Below are 23,163 nucleotides of genomic sequence, written 5' to 3'. Positions count from 1 at the left end.
AAGGGTAAAGAACTAAGAAATTGAGTTTGATAGATTTTATCAATAAGTACCCAAACCCTAACGAAAGACAATTTTGGATGGGTCAGATTCTTCTGATAAAGATAGATATGAATTTGTGAAATATTTCAAGGATTTTAGAAAGACAATATAAGAGGTGGATTAGATTCATTGCATTATGTGTAGGAAATGGTTGCACGAAACTTGCACGATGTACGGCGATTATTGCAACCGATATAAACGTTCGAAACTAAAGCCTGAGAAAAAAAATGAAGAAAATATGTCAAAGTTGAAAATATATGAAAAAAACGAAAAATGTAAAATGGGAATGCACCTATTCGATTTCAGTACCAAACATTATTTTTCCGTAGAGAACATCCAAATAATTTTTGTTTCGAAATATTCATTTTTTTCTAACAATCATTTAATTTTGATTGAAAATGATAAAATCAAAATACTTTTGAATTCATTCCTCAGGCAACTAACCCAAGGGTCCAAAAATCATCGGAGCGTCTAACCCGCACAGTAGGCATTTATGCTCAGTTGTAGGACTTGTTTAGATTGTTTGTCATTTAAAAATATAACACATTTTATCAAAATATTTGAACAATTTTCTTCAGTGATAAGTAAACAAACCAACTCCAAAGCATGAAATCAATAAATGACCGTCTTCTGTTTGATAATCGCCTATTTAAAAGAGGTCGGCGGCTATCCAACATTTCTCTTACGACAATATCATTAAGCAAGCTTTTAAAATGATCAATTCTTAATCTTTCTTGACAAAATGTTTTAAAAGATCTAGACAACTCCTCAATTAATCAGTAGAACACTATCATCTGTATCCAAAATAAATTTCATTTTCAAAAATACGCTATAACAATTGCACGGCATCATCCAGCCAGCAATAATTTCAATGATATACGGCATATTTATTGAAAGCGAGATTGAAAGTACATTTTCACTCTCATTAATGGAAATAATTAACCAACAACCGTCATGTCTAACTGTCGGATGCTTTACTATAATTTAAAAAGTTGCGTATTCATATTCTCACAATTAACTGTAAAACGATCCTTACAATAAATTGGTATCTACGTCCTTGAAGCTGACATTCATACTCATATCTGTGTAATATAAACGCTGTAAATGGACACATCATTATTCACGAAACAAAATAAATTACTTAATATTAAATAAATTTTAGAATCATATTTTCAAGATAGATGTATTGTTGGAGAAGCTCTTAATTTTACAGCATATTCAATTGCTATTGATTTTCAAGTTCTTTACAAAATAATAAGGTTCCGAATTCAAATACCACGATTGATTAGGTACGCTGATGAGTGATGAGTAAAATCCGACTAGAGGTTCCATGAATATGACCGTTCGAAATTTCGTGTTTCTGTTGATTCCAAAACTGCATATATTATGATCGGGATAAAAATTTACATTTGAAAGTGGAACAAGTTCGAGCCTCCTGTTATAGTGATCGCGCAATCAGAACAATTAAAAATTCAAGAAGAATATCGAACAAAAATACCCAATATTTCAGCGACCACAAAACCGATGGATTTGTGATTCTATGGGTTATGATATAACAATTTCACGTACAGTCCAAACTTTCAAGTTGATCATAACAAACCAAAAAAAATTCAAGGAGAATATTGCAAAGGAAATACATCTTATTTCCGTGATTACAGTTTCGATCGGGTTGCATGTATACAGGGTGTACCACTATTCACGAGACGCTTTATCAAGGTTTGAGCGCTGTGTATAGAGTAACGGTCCGAATCCTCCCACAAAATTTCGTGCGAATAGGTGATTCAAAATTCAGATAGAATATCTCAAAAACATATCGAGTGCCGATCGAGTTGAAATATAGAATAACAATTCAAGCTCATTCATTCATGGAACAATTGCCGTCCACTGTCCAGAGCTCTCCTAGGAAACACTAAGAATTACTCACATGAAATTTGGTGCAAAAATTGCTTGCTCTACCGCATTCATCATCTTCATTAGAGAAGCGCATTCATCAATTTGAGAGAAATTCGAAAAATTAGAAAAAATAGATTTCTAACTAACTCAACATACATTAGTAATAAATTTAAATGAATCCATTGATACAATGACGCTGAATATTTCCCGATATTTTACAAAAACGTAGTTCTATTGTTTTATGGACAATGGTGAATAAAATACATTTTCGAACAGGTACACTTTTTGTACCTATAGCTTTGATATTGATATTGAAAGTAAAAGGTGATATTTCAGGCGATGAATGACTCGAACTTACCTACATCATTTTCGAGAATAAAACTTCGGAATCAAACTTTCAATGCAAAGGTTTCATGTGATAATGAATCGTAATTGTTAGTGTAAAATCTTTATCGTTGAATAAATAACATATTTTCTTGGGGATTTTTTAGTTGAGAATATCATGTGAATAAATTAACCTACCTAAAAATTGAATAGATTCTTGTTAATGTTAGCTTTGTTCTATTTACAAAGGGTCAAATTTGATATATTTGTGTTTGCAAGCAACTTATGCACAGGGGCGTATTTGGGGAGAAGGGTAAAAAGGCTGCAGTTCCAGGAAGCAAAATGATAAGAGCAACAAGGACAATTACGGCGAATTTTTGTGATGCCTTCAATAATGTTTGGCTCGAAATTTAATTGATACGTGTTACAAAGGAATTCAATAAAAACTATTTCTTCAGAAAATGATAACATAAATTCATAATAACTGCATCTGAGAACTAGCAGTTCACCTAGCTAACCCATCTCGTATGAAACTAGAAAATTTCAAATAATTCTTTATAATCGGTGAATTCAGAAAGTACCCTTCTAGCAGAAATTTCTCGTTTGTACATGGCAAAAAAATTTTAAAAAAATATGTTGTAATTTACATATGTGTGAGGGACAAAAACATTTTTGCCAACTCATTTTTATAGCATATTCTGACTGATGTGTTAGCCAAAAGAATATATTTTATTTTTCAATAGTAAAAACGCTCCCATAGAGCGTTTTTTACAGCATCATCAGGATGCAATGTACATCTGAAAAAGTTGAAATTTTCGTTAAATCACAAGCTACCTGATCCGAATATCCCTACCAATTGTCATCAACATCGGATCAGAACGCGATATATTGAAATCTCGGAGATTTCAACTTTTGGCATATTCAACGCTTACCCTTCATTTGAAGGGCCAACTTTTGGCCCAAACTGAATATCTCTTCTAAATTTCATCGAAATTATAGCTCTTAAAAGGATGTTCGGACACAGACTGACATATCAGAACCAATGTTGTTCAATGAATTTTGCGGGCAGAAATGTTGAAATCGAAGATGTTTTTCATCCCAAAAGTAAAAATAATCCTTTCTTTACCTTGGGTACACTCGGAAGCATTATCTAGTAAGAAAACGAACTTCAAGAGAACACCTTCTAGCGATTTCATATTATAAAATTTGATCCCTTCTTAATGTTGTTGATTGTTAATGTTAATTATTATAATGGTGTTGGTTGAAATTCTAGAACTAGATGCAAAACTATAGCTTGAGGTCATTTCGAAATGCTGGTCATGATCGATCGGGTTGAACTGCATTGGTGAAACTAATGTTCTAAATAAGATGATAATAAATCACTCCCTTCTACATTGAAACAAATTTATTATCAGTGGTTTAATTCTACCTTCGATCAAACGTTACAGCTCTTTGCTACGAAAATATTAATTTAATCAGTTGCGGCAAAGGTCATAGTACCTATGTTGCAACATGCAGAAAAATGTTACTCAAAACTTGTCTGATTTGTTTTATCTTCAAAGTTATAATTTTCAATATTTATTCAAATGATAGACAACTCTATAAGGAATCGAAGAAATAACTGAAAATCAAAGTTCCTGCTGACTAATTCTTATGATCGTTCCTTCAAAATTGGAGCTTATTAAAGATGCTCAGTATTAATAACTACGCAAGTACATTCTCTCACGCAATGCTGCCTAGAAAAATGTCGTGAGAAAACAAGTTGCTGGTTCCTCTTAATAATTTGTATCCTGGTAGGTCCAATGTTTGACATTGTCGACTGGATTTGAAGTCAAACCAATTATCCATCGGTTACAAGTGCATTTTACTACATCAATTTCAGTTCGGTCTGAATTGGAATGTCGAGAGAATTGATGAGGTTTTATTGGTGTGTAACAAGCATATCATTTTACAGCGCCGAAAGAATTCAGAGAATTATTATTTGTACCTAAGATGCGCGGGTAAAGAAATTTAATATTTGGTCCAATTTTCTCTCTTATCTCAAAAAATATGAAAAGAATCATAATGCAAGTGTTGGATTGAGTGAATGATTTTTTGCATTTTAATATTTTGAATTTTGGTGTTGAAATTTCATATTCTGCATGAATTTTCATACAAATATCGCTTCAAAATATGTACTCTGGACGCTATACACATTTCGAAATCTAAATGGTGAATGTTTTAACGGATTATAAAATTATATGGTAATAAAAAATAAAACGGAAAAGAAATTTAATCGCAAGTCAAATCTAGTAATCTTCAGTTGAGCATACAAATTTCAATAACGATATACCATAAGTGATAATATCTACAATGTTTAGAATTGGGTTATTTTTTCATACCATCATGTGTCCAGAGTTTCCAAAGTGAACATCGATAAGATGATATTATGCACCCAATATGTGAAATTTTAGGACTCGTTTCAATTCCATTCTTACTCGACTTTCAAGTTTAAGCATCATTCTATAGTATTGTGTATTTTAGTATCCTGCGATATTGAGGAGACATAATGTGATCGTGTTCTTGAACAATGCATCGAAGCGGCACTAATGATAGATATCTTGGTAAATGTTACCATAAACCACCGAAGGCTATCGATCTTCTGATCTATTGAATTTCACATTTCAACAATACAATCAATTAGCAGGTTGATTTGACCTTGAAGTAGATATTACTGTGTGATAATCCATCCATTTTATGTTCTAATAGATTTAAAACGCTATAACTGAATTTTGTTTATAGACCTGTAGGAGCAACTCATCATAAATACTAATGGAGTTTCCAAAAAAACTTTTTTACCTACTCCTCTAAAATTGCTCACTCATATATATCTTATCTTGGAGACCGAGCCTACTATTATTTTACTGGATTAGTTGAATTTTTCCTATATAACATTCGCAAAAAATCAGATGGCACTAGAGACGGTCGAGACAGAAAACTTGACTTGAAATCTAGTAAAATTATTCATTGATAGATATATTTGAAGTCTATCATAAAAATATTACTGAAGATGAGTAAGTCGATAATTGAGTGTTAATAAATTGAGTGCTCGCATTGACATAATATCGGAGTTCAAAAAAAGTGAAGTCTGAAATCCCAATTTCAAATAATAGTTCTAATATTTTGGAGTTCTTCGAGGAATTCAAGACGAAAATAAATCGAGCAATGTATATAAAAAGTTACTTTAATGAGCTCAAAGATGATATGTTACCTACAAAAAGAAAAAGAAGAAATAAGTTGATGGCTTTGAAGATAAAAATTGATTCAAATATTCTACTCCTTCATGATATGCCAGAAATGAATCATGATATTTTCTTTGATGTTGGTGAAATTTTCAATTTCAGATGGGTATGAATATTAATACGAATAATATCAATAACTATCAACGTGTAGAAAAAAGATAAACTCTGATAAGAGGAGGCTGGTTACTATGGATCTTTGACATCGATGAACTCGATATATGCAGGATTCGAAAATGTTAATAATAGAATTTGTATAGATGAAAATTTTTTGTATTTGAAGAAAAAGTTTCAGGAAATCTGAAAGAGGCTTGATAAATTGTGAGATTGATGGTATGTGGGTAAAAATAGTAGATAGCATGGATTTGGAGACTTGGAGAATTAAAGACAAAATAGGTTCGCTATGAGGAACTTATCAGTGGCGTACCCAACTCTTCCTTTTTTTCTCCGCAGCAATTTTATAAATATTTGCTGTATATCTTCTTCATTTCCCATTCATTATGAGAAATATCTCATTGGAATACGAGATCAATTCTGAAGAATTTCAATAATATCTCTACATTAATTTTAGACAATGATTTTGGTGGATACAATTTTTTAAGAAGATATAGAGATCATGGAGGAGGTGAATTTAAGGCGTATATTATAAAGAAGGATATTATGTGTGTAGAATTCAAAATGCACGAGGACATATATATTGTGAATATCTTTCAATTGAATTTAGGTCTCACAGTCTCATACAGAGACAGTAATCGTCTTTTATCGGCCGACTCATCATAGGTTGAATAAATTCATTGTGATGCATATAATATTAAGTCTATAAGTCCGATCACTGATGAAAAATGTTGATTTAATGAGATATGATGCTCCCTTAATAACTTGTACAGAATCATACGGGTTAAAAAAGCAATTGAATGAACCAACTGAAATAATTACGTAAACCCTATTTTTTCTAGTCATGGAAATCTGGTTACAATGGTTAGTATGAGTGTAGCTCATAATTCTGGTCTTAGATTTGTTTATATAAATCGGATTCTGATAAAAAAATTATACAAAGATTGTACAATACCGCAATTTCTGTTTTTTTTAATATACAAGATTTCCAACGCGAGTTTTAAGAGCTTTCCAGGTTGAATTCAATTTCTGAAGAAAATATTGATGATAAAATTGAATTTTTGCTTTTATTCTTGAAAATTTTGATAAACATGCGCCTTATATTACGAGAATGATGACGAAAACTGCGGCACACTGATTGATGAATAATCTTAAGAGGGATAACCGCCACGTGGCTTTTAGGGTATCAGTCAAACTTTGATACCCATTCATTTCCCCTCTAGCGCTCCTGGGATGACCAAACTTTGTACGGTGCACGAAATTGTACATTGATTTCATTTTCTTGCTTTTTTCGAAGCAAATGAATAGAGGGCAGCAATGTAAGACGATCGATTATTTTTTTCACGAAAATATAGTTTTCCTTCTTCTGTAATGATTTAGACAGTTTTTTTTTTAACAAATGTTTAAAAATATATCAGTGCTTGGTACAAAGTACATATCATCAATTTTTTCGCGAAAAACGAAAAGTTAGCGAATTTTTTTTTTTTCGCAATTCAAAAATATTTACTTTCTACAATGTAGGACAATTAAGGAAATTATGTCAAAACCCCATTGGTGATTAATGAGAAGAAATAAATCTTATTTAGTTTTGAACTTAGCAGCCACGTGTTCTCTCTTGAATCCATGCTGAAACAGGAGGACTGTGCTCCACAGATATTCAGAAGATTACCTGAGGGGTAGAACTTCTGAAAGCAAATTAAAAATTTGACGGTCACAGCCATACGTAATAAAAAGTCTTATATGAATTCTATAACTATGACACGTAATTCTGAGAAAGCTTGGACAGTTTGAGTGATCTGAACGTATGTGCATCGAGGTCTAACTGGCGCACTTCATTTTCTGTCCGATCCTCAATCAGTTAAAACGTATTTTTCCTAAACTTCGAGTATCATACTGCCACTTGGAAAAGTTCTAAGTGATTACTTAGCATTAGGTACTGGCAGTATATTTCTTCAGTGACTGATCACAAAAAACATAGGCGTCTCGACTTCATAAAGAGACACCCTTCTTCTTGAATCCAAATATTTCTCTATTTGATCAAATAGAGAAATATTTGGATATTGCTCTGTCTAATGAAATTCGAGTAGAATAATTTGTGAAGGGAGGGAGCTTTGAGGAAAAAACTTAAAAAAAAATCAAATTTTAACAACCGGACCTTGAAAAGAAAGCGTTTGCGAATCCGCGTTTATAAGATTTTTTTTCCCTGAAAGGATCCGAGCAAATTGTCAATTTCGTTTGTCCTCCAATTTAAGAACAACCTGTATAAATTCAATTATCGAAGAAATTCTTTTTCATGGACACAAATAATAAAAACATATGTTGAAAAAACTTATTCGATGTCATTATTAAACTAAAACAATCCGTTGTTTTATCATTTCTTGAAGCACTCAAGCCAATATTCACAAAAAAGTCATGTCCAAGGATTCAAAAAAGCCATAATACCACCTATACCAGTTCCATTTCCTTGTATAATTGAAAAAAAATCTCTCAAATAACCGATATTTGATCTTCGAGTTAATAATCATCTAATCGACTCGAGAAGGTCAAATATACGTAGGGACACCGTGAAATACGTCAATTAGCTGCACTTATTGTCATTGACCTTCTCCCATTCGGAATTCAAATGTGATTATCATTCCAGTTCGATTGTGGCTTGTCTCAACTTTTTGAATTTTATCAAGCAGGAAATGGTGGATAGTAAAAAATGCACGAGGAGATAGATATATGCCAGAATTTCTTCGAGGTATTAGACTTTTTGAAAGCAATCAGTATTTTATCTCCTAATACTGTAATGAATGTAGTCTTAGACATGTGTGATTACATGAAGTTAACATTGTTGTATTCGAATAATTTAGTGCAGGTATCTATATTCTCTGGAAGTTTTTTGATTATTTTGGAGTAAAATCGAGGAAAAATAATAAGTAAATATACCATGGAAATAGAAATTAATCTCGAAAAATTAAGGAAAAAATCTCAAGGATATAATATTAGGTATACCTCTGAAATTAATTCGTTAATGTACAATGGGATCCATTGAGTGAGCACATCTCATAATTCATTTTACTATGTTCTTATGTGTCGACTTTTACCGGAAGAATATTTAATATAAAAGAAAATTGCTTAAATTCGCAGTATGTTTCGAAAGTTTTGTTGTAAAATCAAGTTAACAGCGAACCAATTACCCATATTAAGTTCAACTATTGCAAAATAGGTGTGCATCGAGGAAACTATTTTTTCGTCATATAGAGTGATTCAAATTTCTGTACACAAATTTAACCAATATAACTATTGAAATTCAATAATGGCATGGAGAGTAGAGGATAATGTGAAAAGTCTCTAGGTACTTTCCTATATTTCCAGGAAATGGCTTCATTCGAGCATCTTGATAACGAATGAATTAATGTAGAAGAAAATGCAGATGTAATTGAGAGACAAAAAAACCTTTCAAATTGAGTAGATATCAATGTTCCCGCTATTGAAAAATATAGTTTCTGATCGTGAAGGGTTAAGTTCTTTAATTTTTCCTTAAAATTGCATAAACATTTGAAGTGAATAGTCAAATAATAAGATAAAATGTGGATAAATAACTAGAACGATCTGAAAAATAAGGCAGAAGGCTGGCGAAAAATTGATAGGAGACACTGATATCGATGATGCCAACACAACAAGGCCTAATATAGTTTTCTAATCATGGGTGTCTGGTTAGTGATCGCCAAAATATGTAGGTGAATTGGAACGAACCGGTTCTGAAGAATTCTTCTAACATCCTTGTATCATTGTTTGGTCTACATCTTCCATCATACGTCGTATAGTATAGGATTTATAGTGAAACATATTTATATTGGCACGATTGAAATTTATTTCCTAGTTTCTAGGGGTTGGAAACAATTGAATTCCGATATCGAGAATCATTATCAACACATGTAATTCTTGATCCCGCAACCTTTTTATGAATTTAATCATCCAATCACAATTAATGAGGAATGTTTCTCTTCATTGGATCGAAAACAATTGTAGGGAATTCAATATTCCTTTGAGAACGTTAGGTATTGGCTGATTTTATATTTTAGTGCTTCATTATGCTCAACAAAAAAAAATATGTAAAACACTGAATAGTTTAACCAGAGTTTACAATTTTAATTTCAAATAAGTAAAGTTCATTAAAATGATGGCTGGAATATAAATTCTACAACGAACACATTTCACTCTACGTCATATCATTTCCTTTGTGTCATGAATATGTAATCAATAAAATTTCGCAACTGGTTCCTAGAAGAGTAAATCTTGGGATTCTATAACTTATGAACATTTGATATTTGAAATAACATCACTTATCCGATTTCAATAACGTCTAGCATATATAAATTATTCGATGGTCTGATTGAGTGCTAATGGGATATACCAGTAAACAATATGGATTGTTCGAGAAAAGTGAAATTATAATAAATATTCAATTGTTTGAGTTTCAATTAATGAATCGATATAACATGAGTGTCTAAATCTAGCTCAAAAAAATATCTCTTGAAAAAATTTCAGAAGCACTGACGTGAAGTCAGGTAAATACACCGATTTTTGATCATCTAAAATCAAAACTTCCTGCTAACATATAAAAAAAGAGAATAACGTGTTACTTGAACGTAATATCTTTTATCGGATTTTTGGAATAGTTCTTCATTGAGAAACGAAAAACATAAGCAACTAATGAGTGAATATGTCAAAATTTGACTCTTCTTCTTTCAATTTATATCGGCACCAGGTCAGGGAAGGACTTTATGCATTCAAATTTGTTAATTTTAGACGATTTCAGTTGAAATCGATATTCTCTTCTTAATTCACGAATTTTTAGAAGTCTAATGTTGTCTCCCTTTGGATGGAATTTATATACACATATAATCTTTCAGTTGAATCTGCCATAATATTTCAAACGAAATTTCGCATGATCTACTAGTATACATTTTTAAATTCCATTTCGTAGAAATGCCGATGAAAAAACTCACAAAAAATATTCGTCGACACCGTTGACGGGTGAAAAGGTCAATTTTGACCTCAAAATTTTCATCATTGAGTCGAACAAAATCACTTGAGATCATTTTCGACAGAAAATTCTAAAAGAACAGATATTTAGGCAAAAAAACCTGCTATTGACACAGAAATATTATGTCCGAATTCAGAATCGAATATTCAAGTTATCGTAGGTTCGAGGTGAAAATAATTTTTCAGTATCATCATAACACTAAGTGTCACCAATTTTTTCAATTCAGATTCAGTGGATTTCTGCAGAAGGAGATTAAATATCTTCAATTCTCCATGTACATGAATACATTTGATGATGAATCACCATTTTCAATACTAGACCTTTAGAAAATTTCAAGGAATGAAATGTAATTGAAATGAAATTTCTATCGATTACGATTAGGAATTTAAATTTAAAACTGAAATGAAAAACAATGAGTGTGCACGACCTAAAGAGTTTCCTTGAAATCTGTAAGAACTATTTGCATGAAATTTGGTGCAGAAATCAGTTCTTTTACCTATCAGTCACGTTTTGAGCATATCCCGCTTATTTAGGCATAACAATTTTATCCTTCATACAAAATTTGATCCAGGAGAAAAAAATAATAAATAATTCTGTTTTTTTGGAAGAAAATGTTTTTGAATCCAATAAAATACTTTTCAATGAATAATAACTACTTTTTATCGGCCTATTCTAAGTACTTGCTTGAATTAAAATATAAAAAAAGGTAGAAGAGGTTATTTAAAGATCAAATCTATTAATGAATATGATTGTCTTGATATTGAGGAAAATGTTCGTTTCTATAAGTTGTGTTTTTATCTAACTACATACTTCAAGAAAAATCACATCCAACTCCTCATTATGCATATTGATAGGGGTACCTATTATCAACTTTTGAATGTTTAAACAGTCAAAAGAATGAAGGTGAACTATAAAAACTATTGAAAAGTTAACTTCTGGGTATACTTATTCATAGTTCTAAAAACAATCCGCCTAATATCCCTCATCTTCCCAATCGAATTCACTTTGAGCTTAGCACAAAATGCGGTTCGAGCAATATCGAATCGAACCAACTACGCAATAGCGAATAAAATGATAAGAGAAAAACAGTGATCGAAACTAATATATTATACTTACTTCAAGCTGAAACAGCTGGTCCTGAAACAAAACAAATAGTTTATCAGTAAATTATAGCATTCAGTTGAAGGACATCGAATTCAAAGTGATATTTTTTATTCGAACAATTAGATGCTCAATTGAAAATACACTCAAACGAACAATAACGATTTTGAGTGCTGTCTCGACGATGCCAATTCATTAAAGAAACTGCGTTCTAAATATAGAAAAAAAGCTCTTAACCTTGATCCACCGACACCATTCCAGAAAATCAGTTATTGTCATTTAGGATGTGAAACAGTTTTATCCTCAAGATATTCTAATTGTGAAAATATCAAATGAATCATAAAACGCTCAGAATTTAAATTTTAATTCAGAAGCGTTTGTGTATCAAACAAACCCTTCTGAATTTTAATGAAATCTGTAGGTTTTTTTCAAAATAAATTAAGGTTTGTCTTCATCTTTATTGATGCATATTTTCAATATTAGAAATAAATAGAATTTAAAAATATATCACAACCTGTTGATGTAAATATCCTATACTGAAATTCGTTAGTTTGAATAGACTCCAGAACCAGTCCAGAATTGAACACATGTGTACTTTTACCATCATGAACATCAATGACATGTTATTATTTCAAATTCTTACAAAAACTTCATATTGATTAAAAAAATACCTAATGCCTAATTTTCTAGAAGGCTCAATGAATAAATATGGAAAATATTCAATAAAACAATATTTTTAGTTGTAGTAGAAAAATCAGTGTTCCATAAACAGTATCTCACTGTGTATCCGAAAATTCAACTGGAAAAAAAAAAGAGAAAAAAATGTATCGAAAGACCTATATGAAACAAAATGACCAACGGAGTTAGATGGAAATCATAGAATAAATAATGGAGAAAAAGAGCAAGTTTACTGGAACGGATGAAATAATATACAAATGGCGAAATAAGCAGAATACAAGTCCTTGTCATAAAGACAAAATGGCATCTCTATGCAATATGAAATGACTGCAGATAACTGTAGAAAACCCATACGAAGAAATTTGAGCATACTTCGAAGAAATCACAGCGAAAATTTCTGTCCTTTAGAAAACGAAAGAACGTAAGGGTAGAATTATTGTCCGTTGGAAAAATTGTTCAAGGTGTAAGATCTTAAAAAAAAACAATTTGCAGTAAATATTAAAGACTTTTGAGTTTATGATAAATCATTATATATTGAGATAACACAATATCTTCTGTAGATAATTCAAATTGTGAAAATTTTATAAAATGTATATCTTCATTTATTTGTGCATATTATTCTCTGAAACTGTCAAAATTCTTTGAGACTATTTTTGTTGTGAATCAGTTTTCTGGTTGTTTTATGAATTACGAAATCAGTACAACTTAACGGAGAAGAACTAAAAATTTTCAGAAAGTTTCATAATTGTAACACATATCAAATAAATCTCTTATGATTACAATATTATTGTAATGAAATAAAAAATAGAAAAATTCAAAAATTCTATGTGGAAGTTGGGTAAATACACTGACGTTTGGGAATTCCCTCTTGGAAATATATCTAGAAACATCCTACATCGAATATGGAATTATTACGTAATCATAACCAACCGAAAAATTTCAAGTGCAGTGGTTGTGTATACGATATAACTTTCGCAATAAGTGCAGTTATCTTTGCGCTGATTCACATTCCATATATTATGTTTATTGATAGATTTCCCCATATCTTGTTGACATCAACGATATTATCTTCGTCGAATTATTTTGGTAATGTCAACCGTATATTGATCAATTCAGAATAATTGCAGATATTATTTCATCAATTGGATGAAACGAATTTATTTGTTTTACGAACACATTTCGATCCTGAAATGAATTATTCGGCAAAAGGAGCATTTAAGACAGCACCCAAACCCAAGCAGCAATTGACAAAAAAAATAAAAATGTACTTGACACTAATATATCAATAAGATCAATAGAATCATGATTTACTCACCCGATTGGATCCATTGTCCTTTAGTGCAACTTAGTCAAATGGCTCAAAATATAATACTGATACTCTTTGGAAACATTCTCGAACAAAGTTGTAATTTCTGCAAACAAAAATACGATGTTAGTGATGTTATTGACCATCTGGCTTGAATCTTTAGACTGCTCATTTTCTCCTTGTTTTCATTCCACAGCGATTATGCTGACACAGACCCATTTGATAAGATGAAAGGTCATGTTTCTCTATGTGAGTTTTTAAATTTGAGGAATTTTTGATGAATATCTTCGTTTGCATGAAGCAGACTAATCTCTATTTCATTTGAATTTAAAACTCTTTATGTTTGTAGGGTTCGTTCTGACGTTTAATATTAAGATAATAGGGTTGTTTGTTTTCAACGTGATAGGATTTTCGAAAGATGTTGACGAGAGCAGTGCCGTAGAGATTGTGAAAATATGGTGGTATTGATTTGAAACCGGAATAAGCATGTATTGAGAGGGTATTACTCTAATCTATTTCAATAACCCTTCAAATAATAATATCAATAATAACAAATCAAATACAAATAGGACTTTCTACTTTCCCAGTTGAAACCTATGAAATTTGAAATCTAAAAATCAAATAATCGAAGTGATCTGTTTTCTCCTGTAATATATTCATAATAAATATATTGAAGTGATTCTGCGAGATAAGTTCTGGGCGACAGACAGACGATTTTTTAATTTTTGATTTATGCTTCTCAAAACATAAATTATGCACATTTCAAGATATGGTAAGGAAACTTCATTCCGTGAATTCAAATTGAATGTGAATGTGAATTGTTTTTTGGGGATTAGTATATTTGATCTAATGAGCAAGAGAATCAGAACTCACACTTGAAATGTTTAATTGTAGACAAAATCCAAGATACGCACTACACACAGAGAAAAATTGTGGGAAATTCTATGTTTGTTAGGAAAACACTCCTTTATTTACACGACAAATATTTGATTGATACGCGATTCTAATTATTTAGAAACTCAGCATATAGCAAACAATCTCGATTCGACTGATTACTGCGTATATCTGTTGATACTTCGTTTTGTAGAAAGCACAAAGCGATATGTGTTTCGGAGTGTCCGCGAAATTTATTAACAGTTCAAAGATAAATCCTCTTCTACAAACAGATCGTTGGTCGTCTCCGTGAATTGGGGTTTCGCAATACTTGGCAAACACCTACAACATCATGAAATTTCAACGTGATAGAATGGGATTTTCTCGAATTTTGTCTCCAAACTGCGAAGTTCTTTCAACCAAGTCTCAAGATTAATTATTTCAAGAAGATTGATAAAAAAAGATTGTTTTTTCCACAAAGATTGATCAAATATTCATTATTTCAAAGAAATTGATGAAGGATTCATTCTTTCAAAAAATTGATAAAAGATCAATAAACGCCAAATATGATTCATTAAATCAATCTACGGTAGAATTAACTCCTGAATACTCAAAAAACTGCGAATTTCACATCGTGTCACAATTTGCTCCTATCTCGTCGAATATCACAAACCATCCAAAACGAAATCAACTCACAAGTTAAAACAAGTGCGAACACTTGAAGATAAAAATCTAAGATCCATCGAAAAAAAATATACAAATATATCTTAAAATTGTACTCTTTACATTGCCAACAATTCAAAATCTATAAAAAAAGAACATCTCATTAGTCTGACCAAAAAATTGATCATTCTAATAGAATGAACTTTCTAAAGGTAAATGAAATCGAAAATCGAGTAACTGAATTTGAAGAACCGTTAAAACTTCCGAATTTCTCAGGAATTTTTGAAACTCATTTATTTATCTCACTTGATATTATCTGTCGTCGTATTCGAGTCAGTAGATAACGAAATTATTGTATACTCATGTCATTTCTCTGCAACATAAACAAATGGCCTTGAAAGCACAATTTACTTGTCCAAATATTGCAACTTCATACTTGCTTCCTGTGATTGAGGTTTTGAGAGATTGGGAAAAACCAGATTAAACTTATTTATATTCGAACCCTTCCAGACATCGTACGTAACCAAGGAAGTTCAATACGTCGATAATAATTATAATAATAGTGGATATACTGAGTGTTATTAAAAGAGTGTGAAATATTTGAAGTTCACTAAGGAAAGAATTATTAGAAAAGGTCCGTTATGCCCGCCACTCACGAAGCGTTTCTTCAAGCGTTTGGTAGCAAGCGTCGAAGAGATTCCAGTCAGACAGCTCGGGACACGGCCGTACGACTGTAAATCAGAGTATGAACTTGACTGCCCGACTGGAATCTCTTCGACGCTTGCTACCAAACGCCCGAAGAAACGCTTCGTGAGTGGCAGGCATTGAGGATTTTCTGAGGTGTCGACCAGTACTTTATCAACTAACAGACACGAAGCAATTCGAAAAAATTACCGAGAATTGGCAGATGAAACATAAATCAGCTATTAGTTTCTCAAATAGGTGCTGTTTTCGAAAGAAAAAAACCTTCCGAAATAATATACACTAACGCAAAAGTTCAGTCCAGTCCTTAAAATATTTTAGTTAACATAACACTATTCGACTTTGTAGAGCTTTTTTCCAGTTAAGCTGCTCAATTGAAAGGTACCATTCCGGAGCTTGGACTGGTTCACTTGTCAAAACCATAAGCTCATGTCTCATCAACGGTTATTATACGTTTTATGTACTCGTATATTGGATTGGAATTAACTCGTTCTAGCATAAACAGAGATCTTTAGTATTCGAACAGTACGTCGTTTGATGCCCGAATAAGCCTTTGAAATGATTTTAATTTATTCGTGAATCACCGAAACTTTATATTATGGTTTATTATTTTCTTCTATTTCACAGAATATTTCAAAACTTAAAAAAACAATTTAACAAAATTACTCTATCTTGGTGGATTTGAAGACTTCCGCAGCAAGGACGATAACGCTTGTCCAAGTCACATTCGGAGATAATATCGTAATCACGATTCAAACATTTATAACTCCGAAACTATAAAGGATGGAATTTCGTGGTAAATATATTGTATTTACTGTCAATATAGAAAAAAATGTTCTCTAATTCTCCCGAAGTTTCCAATATTTGTTTTTTTCTGTTCGAATCGATTTTTTGCTTTCAAAACTAAAAGATTATGTTTGGGGTATAGGATGATCGATATGTAAAAATATATATTCTAGCAGCAGGTGGTGAATTTAAAGGACACCCCTGTAGATAAAACAGTATTTTTCACCCTAAAATGAGCCCTTGAGTTCACAAAATTTTCAGGTATGTATTTTCAGATATTTTGTAGATAGTCTTAGAATCTCAGATCGAATAATTTAAAGTTGTGAATTAAAAAATGTGTGAAGTATTCTACTGATGAATCAATTATTAACTAGACCTTCTATCTATATGTATTCGTAAAATTGTTCAAGTTTGTTGAGAAAAATGGAAAAAACAACACTATATTTTCTAGTTTTCTATCTCCCAAAATTAAAGTTCAAGCAATATCGACACTATTTTCATACTGAGGCCTAAAATAGCTTAATCTGAAACATTTGCAAAATATCAAAATATTTTTTGATTAAATCATTTATTTGATTCAATGAAGTCTCTGTCCCCAATAACGCCCCCCCCCCTCCTAGTTACGCTTATGTAATGGATCGATAAAAATTGTCATTATTATAATTATGAGGCCTGTGTAGGTATTCCTCGACTTATTTATCCATGAAATTCGAAAAATAATTCAAATACATTCAACAGATATAGGTGATAACCCGGGATTTCCGCATGCTCTGAGAAGGAGCCAGGGAATTTCTCCGAGTAAAATAGCCACCTACAACTCATGTGTATTCCGAACATAAACAATGTACGTCTTCTAAATATAAAAATATTATGTCTAGTCAAGCCAAGTCGGTAAATACGAGTGACATTACCACAGAGACGATCAGAATGAAATCAGAGATTATCCGAACAAATACGAAGTAATCCCGAAGGATTTTTTGTATAGGTAGATATCACAGGAAGATCGAGATTCATTTTTGAGCGTTTGTTCTCGAGGGGACAGTTATTTCGATCAAAGGCCTGTAAATTTTCGATTTCTGGTAAAATATGATCTGAAACTATATACAGGGTATCTGCATGTCGACGTTAAACCGAAATCGTCGAAAACTCCAATTATTTTCAATCCCCTTGAAAAAACCAGTGTAAGTCGAAAAAATAACCATGATTAACTGGAAATTTTTTAACGATTATATTTAACCATTTTTATCTCTATAAGTCGAAGACACACAAAAATTACCTCTATAACTCGAAGTAAGTAAGTAGTTAATTCGAAACCCAGTGTCGGTGAATCCATCATATTTAATGGTGCAATAATACATAGTTTAGTTTTGTAAATGATGTAGGAAATACATCTTTTGTTGAATGTTTTTATCCCGACCCTTCTAGGACTCTGCAGAGTTTTAGGAATGAAATGCTGAGTAGAAAACAATGTTGCCTAAAAATTAACGAACAATAATATTTTGAGGTCTGAAGTCTGAAGCAGACCACTTTATTGGAAAAACTCTTAAAATTTTAGAATTTGTCATTTGAAGTTTATCAACACGCAAGACGTTGATTCATTTCGAAATTTTCGAATGCCAATTCATTTTGCAGCAAATTCATCCAAATATGTACGACCTAATCCTACTTTTGGAAATGAATATCACTATTCTTTACCTCTATAACTCGACTCTATTCGATTTTAAGATACAGGATGTTTTGAGCAATTTATCGAAAATTTTCAGCCAACGCTTCAATAGATTTCCATAAAAATTCAAAAGATTGAGTCTAGGACAATGACCAATATTCAATTCTAGTTGATAAATAATCACTAGTAAACTATGGAAGTACACTAAAGAACATCACTCAACTTATATTCACGCATTGGAAGATGTAGGGTGGACGATTTACATATTCCACAATGGAAACAGCCGATTTCAAAAGAAGTAGTACAATTTTTTTTTCTTGGCAATTCCGAAACCTCATCATTGAGGAGAAACCAAAGCAATAATTTTCAAAATCCCCATATTTCGTAAATAAAAGTATTCATCATATTACGTGAGATTTCGTGTGTGATATTGCGGGCATCAATAAAACGAGTTATATGAATTCTGCTTTATATTAAGTCTATCTTTCGATTTGGACTTGATACATAAAAGTGTCTTTTTATGAGCATTTTTTCAATTTTCTAACGTTATATGATGACACAGGTCGAAAAGAAAGGAATCGAACATTTTCAGCAAATATTTTTAATTTCCGTCTAAATTTTATTTCCTTCTTCGGAATAATTTCGGCATTGCAAAAACTGACAAGACCACCAAGTTCGGAAAAGCGATTAAGTTCTATGTTTTTCAGCCTTGAGATCTCAATTCTTTTATATTGCCTAAAAATGTAGCTTTTAATAAGTAATTCCAACTCGATAACTAAGAAAACTTCACACAAAATTTTCACCAATCTAGTTACCAAACTTCCTTGTACTACCTACTATTTCTGAGGACCTACTAATCTCTTTAAATGAAACTTTCAAATTGTAAAAAATAATATTAGATTCTGACAAAATATAAAGTCGTCATAACCGAACATTTGCTAAAGCAAACAGCAAAATTTATAATTTACGTTACAATCTATACCTACCAGAATGTTCTGGAAAACAGGCAGGCCAAAATTCCTCTGTATATCAACGCACCCATGAAAATACCATCATCGATCAAGCCCCAGGTATATACTTACAAAAGAGCGATAAGGCTCAGTTACACGAGTACCAAATTAGGGTAACAACAACAACAATAACAGATTTGATAGCAGCTATACTCTGTATTGTTTTTCGTCTTTTCACATAGCTTTATCTCAGCACAATTATGTATTAATCAAAGAACAAACGGAGCCAGTTAATGTTTTTGGTGATTCCGAAAGTTGGCAATAATTGCAAATTACTGAACACCGAAGTATTATCACGATGGAACAATCCACTGAAAATAGTTCCTTAATTACAAATATAAACAAATTAATGAGAAGAGGACTGACGTGAAGACAGGAGCTTTGGGCTCTTGTTCAACCGTTGGAAACCATAGTAAATAGGAATATATTAGGAGATGGGATTTATTAAGATGTCATTGTTGTCGGTTAGTTCACTTATATGAGGGGTTCTAAAGTATCATTCTCCTGAATTCGGCTTGGGCATTCGTGTGATTATTTCACAATGGAAAAAAGTCAAAATCTAGTCGGATATGCGCCTTTACGGAAATATTGAATCTTTTTCGATATTCTGCTCAAATTTTTAATGTTTCAGATGACACGATCAACATGAAATTTGGCATAAAGTTTGAAACTACTATAATTAAAATCGGTCTGTTGTCACGGATATATTAGGTTTTTTCTATATTTTGCTTGAATTTTTCTTGATTCTGATGTAGCGATCAACATGAAAGTATTCGAAATTTAATTAGATATCTGCACTCAAAATTTCAAAACGATCGATTCCTTCCATATTCTTCTTGAACTTTCTCTATTATGGTGACAAGATCGACATATAAAGCTTGAAATTACCATAATTCATAAGCAGGCAAAATTTCAAATCGGTCAGTTCTCTTTTCATTGAAATACATATAAGGTTTTTTTATATTGTGCTTGAATTTTTCTCGGTTCTGATGCGGCGATCAAAACAACAGTATCGAGCTTAGTATCTACACACAAAATCTCAAATCGAGTTTTTTTCGATATTCTTCTTGAATTTTCCCTGGTTCTGGTGATGCTATCAAAATGAAATTCTGCATGGAACTTCAAACGGCTATTCTTAATTTGAATGCTATATTTTATGTCCATGGAGTTCATAGTTTTGAAATCATCAGGAATAAGGGTTCCTTCAAAAAATTTATGGAACTAAAAAAAAACCTACCCTGAAACTTCGAAGTTTTTAGGTGCGCTCGAAAGTAATCTGTTATGGACGGCCAGAACTGAATTTGAGGGCGGATTCATTATTAGTAAGCTGAACCTTAACGTTCAGGACCATCCCTGGCTTGAATTTCGAAAATTACAGACCTCGTGGGGAAATGATAAAACGATCTATTTATCTAGAGATAGCCACTCGAATGAGTATAATAAAAAAATCCCTCAAGACCATGAATATTAGGTACTTCGTAATTTCATATGAAAGATGAAATCTATGATTATCCCGTATCAGTGGGTTTTTTTCGAATTTTAACTCTGGTTTATATCATAATATAATGATTTTCAAGGGTAGCTTCAATCGATAGAATATATGAATATAATAATTTCTGAACACTGAAATACGTATGTTACTTCCATACTTATTACAAACTCCACATATTACACGCTATATTGAATCAGTTGAGTTTTTTAAAGAAGTAAACACTGAGTTCTTATAAATTATTGTAACCTCGTATATTGATCATTGAAATGTTCTTTACGGCTTATCCTATATTGACAACTATTCTATTGGGTATAATTTCAAAATTGACAATAATAAATTGTGTCTTATCAATTCTCATTCAAATTTTGTAAGTACTTTGTATCCAAACTCACGAAAATTAAATTAAAAATATTCCAAAACCTACAACTATATTACAATCTTTTATAAAGACCCTGTAATCAATCAATCAATCAATAAGTTCATTAAGACAATTGTCAATAAACATACAATTCGTTACAGAGGATTCCTAATGAATCCTGTGAGTAACATAAAAATAAAAATTTCCTCAATTACTCCCCGCAAAGAATAAAGTACTTATGACCTATAACTATTCTATAATTTTCAACATTCACTAACTTAACCTTAACTCTAATAAGTACACCCACTTCGTTATATAGAAGGAAATAATATGTCTTTTTTTTTATTCTGTATATTCTAATTCTGATTGACGAATCGTATCTACTATCATTGAATACTAATAATAATCAAGAAGTTATTTAGTTATAAATATTGGATTGATTCGGTCTTTACTCGATGAAAATTCTTTTTTATAGGAAACAAATGACAGTTATTCCATTTCCACTTTCGATGACTTAATACTTATGACAATTGTTTCGCTGCACAGTAGCTTCTTCAAATTTTTTTTTCACATTTATGAATAATTCAAGAATGAAAAAATGTGAAATATCTGAAGAAGCAACTGTGTAGCAAATTGTTATTATTGAATAATTAAAAGTGGAAATAGAATAACTGTCATTCAATTCTCTTGAAACGAAGTTTGTTTGATAATTTACTGAGATCTTTTCGATTTTAGTGAAATATTTCATATAAACCAAAAGAGCATTTATTTGATATCTCCTTAACACCCATAGCGGTTTTCAAAAATTTTTTTTCGTTTAAGTCATTTCTGTGCTTGATCTTGAATCCACCTTATAATATTCCGCATTACTATGAACGGGTTGATCAAACTTTTGTGTTGCCCGCAAATAGAGTATTTTTTCATTATTATTATTTATTCGGTCCTCACTTGATGGAAATTCATTAGCAAATGAAATGAAACAAAATCAATTTTCGAAAATTAATTTCGATTTATTTCATTAACTACTAGAGTGTGATGTTTATTATTATTTCTCAAACCGTTTTCGATATGAATAGTATATTTCTCTTCCTATGCGTTAAAATATGATGCAATGAGAGAGAGCCTTTGTATATAAACACTGGGTAACCACTGTTTACGTTCAGCGGTTCTCCCCGTTATAAATTACTATTATTGAATGAACAACTGATACTTTCGATTATGTGGAAATCTAACACGAAACCCCAATTATGAAAGCAAAAGTGAATCCTACTATTATGCAGACTAAAGTTACCCAAAACCTAACAAAAAACAAAGGAGGCATTCACTCACTTTATCACAGTGCTGTAGGTTAGGTTGCGTTCACACACAAAAACACCCAAACAGCAGGTTGCCCTCACTGACATACGACGACGAAACGAAAACAAATGAACTCTAGGAGCCACTGCTGCCACGGCCGACTTCGATCAGCTGATTCGGGACCGTTTGCTCCGAGGAACCCAATCCATCCATCCCTACCACAATGTATATGTCTACACTAATCAATTGGTGAATACTCTATTGCTATTCTATTCCTGTTTAAATCATTTGGTCATATTGACGTGCTATTGAGGCTATAGGGCGTCTAACTGACGGACAAGTTCTATATGTTTCTCTATACTAGACTGGTTTTGTTGCGATTTTGATGAGAACCAGTGGCGTACGTTTGAAATGTATGGCTTCATTGACAGAATATCCTTGATATATGAGTATGGCCAATTTACACCTGAAGAGTACAACAATTTGAACACTAAACAACGAAATTTCAAAATTATTAAATACCTATCTGAAGTCCGAAAATATAGTTAT

At 31.7% G+C, this 23,163-nt stretch overlaps 1 protein-coding gene across 3 annotated transcripts in view; it reads right to left on the bottom strand.

Moving 5' to 3' along the window:
- LOC123675012 (facilitated trehalose transporter Tret1-2 homolog) overlaps nt 1-22,852 on the bottom strand; it is a 56,969-nt gene extending 34,117 nt beyond the window's left edge. Inside the window, exons 1-3 of one of the 3 annotated variants that reach the window (XM_045610237.1) lie at nt 22,648-22,852; nt 13,778-13,874; nt 11,800-11,820 (exon numbers count right to left, since the gene is read on the bottom strand). In XM_045610237.1, coding sequence (XP_045466193.1) covers nt 11,800-11,820; nt 13,778-13,791 — 35 coding nt within the window. In that variant the 5' untranslated portion in view covers nt 13,792-13,874; nt 22,648-22,852. Of the gene's footprint in view, nt 1-11,799; nt 11,821-13,777; nt 13,875-14,641; nt 14,834-22,647 lie in introns of those variants that run through there. The other 2 variants (XM_045610234.1, XM_045610236.1) reach the window with 2 other exon arrangements.
- Between the last annotated feature and the right edge of the window lie 311 nt (nt 22,853-23,163).

Source organism: Harmonia axyridis, chromosome 3, assembly GCF_914767665.1.
Source record: "Harmonia axyridis chromosome 3, icHarAxyr1.1, whole genome shotgun sequence".
NCBI classification, from domain to species: domain Eukaryota; kingdom Metazoa; phylum Arthropoda; class Insecta; order Coleoptera; family Coccinellidae; genus Harmonia; species Harmonia axyridis.
Note: the sequence above shows the minus strand (reverse complement) of the source record. Positions and strands in the feature narration are given on the sequence as shown.